This window comes from Panthera uncia, chromosome A2, assembly GCF_023721935.1.
Source record: "Panthera uncia isolate 11264 chromosome A2, Puncia_PCG_1.0, whole genome shotgun sequence".
Classification (NCBI taxonomy): Eukaryota; Metazoa; Chordata; class Mammalia; order Carnivora; family Felidae; genus Panthera; species Panthera uncia.
This window is the reverse complement of record NC_064816.1, coordinates 152522355-152527463: the sequence shown is the minus strand read 5'-3', so window position 1 is coordinate 152527463 and position 5109 is coordinate 152522355. Positions and strand designations below refer to the sequence as shown.

The following is a 5109-nucleotide window of genomic DNA, read 5'->3' as shown; positions in this document are numbered from 1 at the left end:
TATCCTCGTATGATACACTATAATTTCCTATTCCCCTACCATTACTGTTTATTAATCCATTTAATAAATGTTTATTGAGTCTGTGTTATGGGTGAAGTATCTTGTTTCCTGGAGAATAGCAATGAACAAAACAGATAGGGTTGCAACTCTTAGGGAGCTAGTGAGAGAAGGCAAGTCATAAACAAAGAAACAAGGGAGTTAAAGAAGTTCAGATAGCTATGCGGGAAAACAAACAATCCCAGATGAGATAAATAGTAACTAGGGGAAGATTTATGCCCAGTCTTAATGAGTGAGCCAGCTGTGAAAAGAACTGAAGTAGCATTCCAGGATTTTGCCAACAATTTCATTATGAACGTTCAATAAGTTGTCATTGCTTGTTCTTTGCCAGCAATGGAGCTAGAGTATGAGGATTCCAAGGTGAACTATTAAAAGTTGTTGCTCATTGTGTTGGAGCCTACATTTAAGGTAATGAAATAAAATATAAATGACCTTAACATAGTGACTGCAACAAAATAATTGCTCAATAAATGTAAATTTGTATTATTATTTAAAAGGGTTTTTTTTGCAGTCTGGCAAGTCAGTTTATCTCATTGTTCACATTGGCTTTTTTCCAAATTCTATTAATGCTGTCATAAAGGAAATTTTCAACTTTTAGTGTTTGTGGGCCCTGCTCTTGGGCTCCCAGGGAAGCTGTATTTTAACATTTACCAAGGTCAAAATGGCTCCACGAAACCTCAAAGCATGGGGTTGTGCCCCAGGCATACATTGTACATCTGCTTTGTTAAAGCCGAAAAGCAGCATTCTGAACACAAAAGATAAGAAAAAAAAAGGAAGAAACTTCCCTGGCTCCCATACATTAAAGTCAAACAGCCCTGCATATACTAGAAACTGAAGATCTACAACTTTCTGAAATGTCCTTTGTCTAATGATTTGTAACTTTTTATGTTAAAAAGCATACATAGCCCTACAGCAAATGTTCCTTTGCCAGAGCAGTCTCTTGTGAAGATTGTGTATCTGGGGCCGCTCTCCTGACTGGGGCTCGACTAAAATTCCTTTCTAAAGGAAAGGAAATTCTAAAAGGTCTGTTCATTTTGTGTCAACAGTTGTGTTTTCCACGTGTTTATTTGCCATTTGAGTATTTTCTGTGATTTGCCTGTATGTATCCTTGGTCAACATTTTGCTGTTTTGTTTGCCTTTTGCTGATGGATTTGTAGTTCTTCATATGATCTGGATATAGGAGCACTTGTCTGTTAGGATGAGGGAGCATACGGCCCCCTGACAGGATGCAAACACTGCCCCTCCCCATCGGCCCTTCCCAGGTGGGATATGTGTGCTATTCCTCAGGCATTCCTGGCTGCCCAAGAGAAAAGAAAAGAGGAAAAACAAATGGTTAGCTGATAGAGATCACAGTCCTGCAGGACCTGAGTCTCCATCCATTTACAAATATCTTAGTAAATCACAAGAAAATCGCAGTCTCAACCAATAGCCTGATCTCCGGAAACCTACAGACTCCGTTTTCTGGAGCCCCGCATCATCCCTCCATAGTGATGTGGGAAACAAGGGCAGAAGGAAATGGTAAATACAACTCAATTTCCTTACAACCTGCAGCCCATTGACAACTACTTGAGGCAGGCAGAGTAAAACATTACTCCAGGAACTCCCTATTGTCTTACTGTTAATACTTCGCTAGAGGGGAAAACAACCCTAGTTTGACAATAGCTAGGCCTCTAGGACCCTGTGAGTCTTCAGCAGGTGAAAATCTCACTGGAAACGTCCCCTGGACTTTACCTCCCCCAGCTCCCTAGTATTTCACCAGTGTCTCTTCATGGTCCCAGGGCAGCTCTTCCTCCCACGCGTCCTGTCCCCGTGTTTTAATAAAATCACTTTTTGCACCAAAGATGTCTCAAGCATTCTTTCTTGGCCATCAGCTCTGGACCCCGTGAGCAGCCCCCCATCACCCCCAAAACCTCATCATGTTATATGTGCACATACTCTCTCTCTAATGTCCCCCAGCTAGTAGGTGACATAGTTGATATGGCCTGTGTGCCGCAACTGTGACTGCAAACGCATAATATTTAATTAGCACTTGGGTTTAAAATTGTGTATGAGATAGGTGTACACTTGGCTTAAGAGAGGTTAATGGGAAAGATACCTGGAGGTTCTGTTTGATCTGGTAGCTAAGAAAGTGAACAACATAGACTGTGGTGAGCTCGTCTACGACGGGATCACCCCTGGAACATCGTGACCGGTGTCAAAGGTAAACATTCAAGGCAGTTAAACACAGATTTTATGTAGGAACTACTGACAGTAAGAGAAAGAGCTGAGCTCCGTTCTGATTTGTGCAGAAGTGATTTGGATGTTTTAAAGGGGGAAGAAGGGAGGGAGATGATGGGGACCTAGAGGTAAAGTCAGAGAAGTGAAGAGTTACAAAGGGTTGGTCAGTGTAAATGCAATGAAGACCGCTGTGTTTGCGAGCTGGTGGCTGCAAAAGTTAGGGTTCTATCCCCCAACAGAGACTGAGAAACAAAGGCCCTATCCTTCCTGTGGACTATATTTCAAAGAAATGACTCTCAGGTTCCCAGAGAGAGAGACAGAGAGAGAGAGAGAGAGACTTCTGAGATACATGCTCACGGTTGTAAGCCCTTTGAGAGGTCAGGGCCTCATCAGGTTTGCTTGGAACAAATAGTGATTCTGGCAGCCATGAGGTTGGGAACAAAAGACCCCAGTGATCAGAAAGTAATAACTGACGGACAAGATGGGTTCCCTGATGCCAAGGGAGGAAACACTAAAATTTTAGTCTTGCAGGCGTCTGCAGGAGTTGCCGTATGCTGAGGGATGCGCAGTTCTCACTAGTTCTTGGACCCACAATTTATGAGCAACATTAAACACGGAGAATGGGAACCAGGATAGCAGAGTCTGAAAATCACATCCCATTAGAACTTTGAGAGAACTGGGCTTTGCCTAGAAAAGGCAAAGCCTAGGTAGTTGTCGCGAGCATGCTATGGAGGTGCACACATGAGTTATGAATTTCCACAATGTCAGCTTTATTCAGTCACAGAGCAAGATTAACATAATTGTAAAGCAGGTTCAGGATTTCAAAGTCAGTGACATTTTGCTACCTGTTTGACTTGGCTTCTCACATGTCACACGAAGCAAAGCATATGATAGAGTCACCCAACAAACGAGATACAGCAAGGGGTAGGAAGTTAACAAACTAAAGTCAAAGTCAGTCTTGGGAGTGTGCAGTTGAGATAAGGGCTCCGACCAGTCAGGGTGTGCTCTTGGCACGTGCTGCTTATTATGTTCAAGCCGTGGAGAATCTCTGTTCAGAGATCAGTAGGGTAAAGCCTTCCGTGGCAGTTGCCTTTTTGATGTGGTCAGACAGGAAAGGACCGTTATCTAGACAGTCTGACAGTTTGCTGCAAAGATCCTCCCTTTTTAAAGGCGTTTAATCAGTCTTCGGCCTTTGCAGACCTCCTTTGCTTTTGCTAGTTATCAGTTCTGGGTATCCTCAGCTTGTGGTATTTATGGCCATATCCGGCCTTAGCTACTCTTTGGCTGCTTACATCACTGCTTCACATAGATCAGCGACACGAGTGACTCTGTCTTGCTTTCTACGGTAGTAATAACTCTCTTCAATACCTCCAAGATAGTTATGAGAACCAGGGATCCCTCTAACCCACGGTGGGCCTGGGAGTGGGGCAGAACAGTGACAGGTGCAGGGAGGGGATTTTTGCCTCCAGTAAGAATTTTTTTTTTTTTTTTTTTTCTGGCGATTAGGGCTGCTCAGTTTTGGAAAAGGCTGCACGGCAACAGAGTGAGCTCTCCATCCTAGGAGTATTAGAGCAAATGGAACTGTAAGTATGCGGTTCAAAATTTCTTCCAACGAAATCTTTATTGACCTTTAAAGATAAAACAGGAAGTTATTTTGTCAGCAAAACGCGCTTATCCGGGAATAGCAAAGAATTGCAATTCAGGACGTGCAAGCCGTGGCCAAACCATTGGCAAGCCCAGCAAAGGAGAGGACCGTTATTTCAGGAAGAAGGAAGCCGGGGAGGGTTACTTTGAACCGAAAGTTCACTGAAGTTCAAGGGAGAAAAGTGATAAAGGTTTCTCATTGGTTGAGTTGCTGGGGTTGCTAGGAGATGCGACAAACATCTTTTCCTGCTGAGGCCTGGGACTGTGGCTTCCTTCCCATTGAAGATTCTTCCGTGGGGGTCTGTACTTGACAATTGTCCCTGCAATTGACAAGTCTTCTTATAATTGGCAGGAAGTGGTACAGCCTGAGGGCTCCACTTTGGTGAGGTTTCCCTTTATTAATTTTGACAACGTTCTCTGATTATGTTCAGCAGGAGGGGAGGAACGCGGGCGTGCTCCGTAAGGATACTGACAAGCAAGCAGGAGGTCAGAGAGCGTGAGGACCAGGGGAACGGGCTCTGGAAAACTGGGGCGTGTACTGGGCTGTGAAGCCAGGTTGGGGGAGCTGCCGCTCGGTTTCGAGCTGACCGCGGCCTCCTTGCCAACTGCGGCGAAGAACGCCGGGCAGACACGCCACAGGCGGCGGGAGGGCAGCACCAGGGTAACGAGGCGACTGCCGCCGGAGGAAGGGGGCGGGCGGACCGCCGGCGACGCCGGGCGCGCGCGGCCCGGCGGGGACGCGCGGCTCGCACTGGCCGCCGGCTCCGGAAGGGGGCGGGGCCGCCCCGCGCGCCCGTTACTTAAGCCTGCGAGCGCCTGCCGCGCGCCGCCGAGGCTCCTCAGCTGAGCTCGGAGCGGTCGATCGCTCTCGCTCGCGCAGCCGGCGCTCCGCTCGCCGCTGGCTCCACCCGCCATTGTGTAAGTGCGGCCGCCGCTCGGCGCGCCGCCCGCGCGTCCTGGGCGCGCGGGCCGCGGGATGGGGCGGGCGGCGAGGGGAGGGGGCGGCCGCCTCTGGCTCCTCAGTGCCCGGATGGTGGCGGGGCGCGGGGAGAGGCAGGCGCGCGGCGGCCCCCGGGGGCGCGCGTCGCTCCCGCCGCGGCCTCCTTCCCGGCTCCTCCCCGCCTGGCGGCGAGGGCCGGGCCGCCAGCGCCTGAACGCCGCGGGCACTCCACCCGCAATCGGACGCCGGGG

The 5109-nt window shown here is 48.5% G+C and overlaps 1 protein-coding gene across 12 annotated transcripts in view; it reads left to right on the top strand.

The window, feature by feature from the left end:
* The first annotated feature begins 3547 nt into the window (after positions 1-3547).
* Positions 3548-5109, top strand: part of TPK1 (thiamin pyrophosphokinase 1) — a 349214-nt gene continuing 347652 nt past the window's right edge. For 4 of the 12 annotated variants that reach the window (XM_049642047.1, XM_049642036.1, XM_049642045.1 and 1 more), the window contains exon 1: positions 4313-4404. In XM_049642047.1, the coding sequence (XP_049498004.1) occupies positions 4342-4404 (63 nt within the window). In that variant the 5' untranslated portion in view covers positions 4313-4341. The other 8 variants (XM_049642042.1, XM_049642040.1, XM_049642043.1 and 5 more) reach the window with 5 other exon arrangements.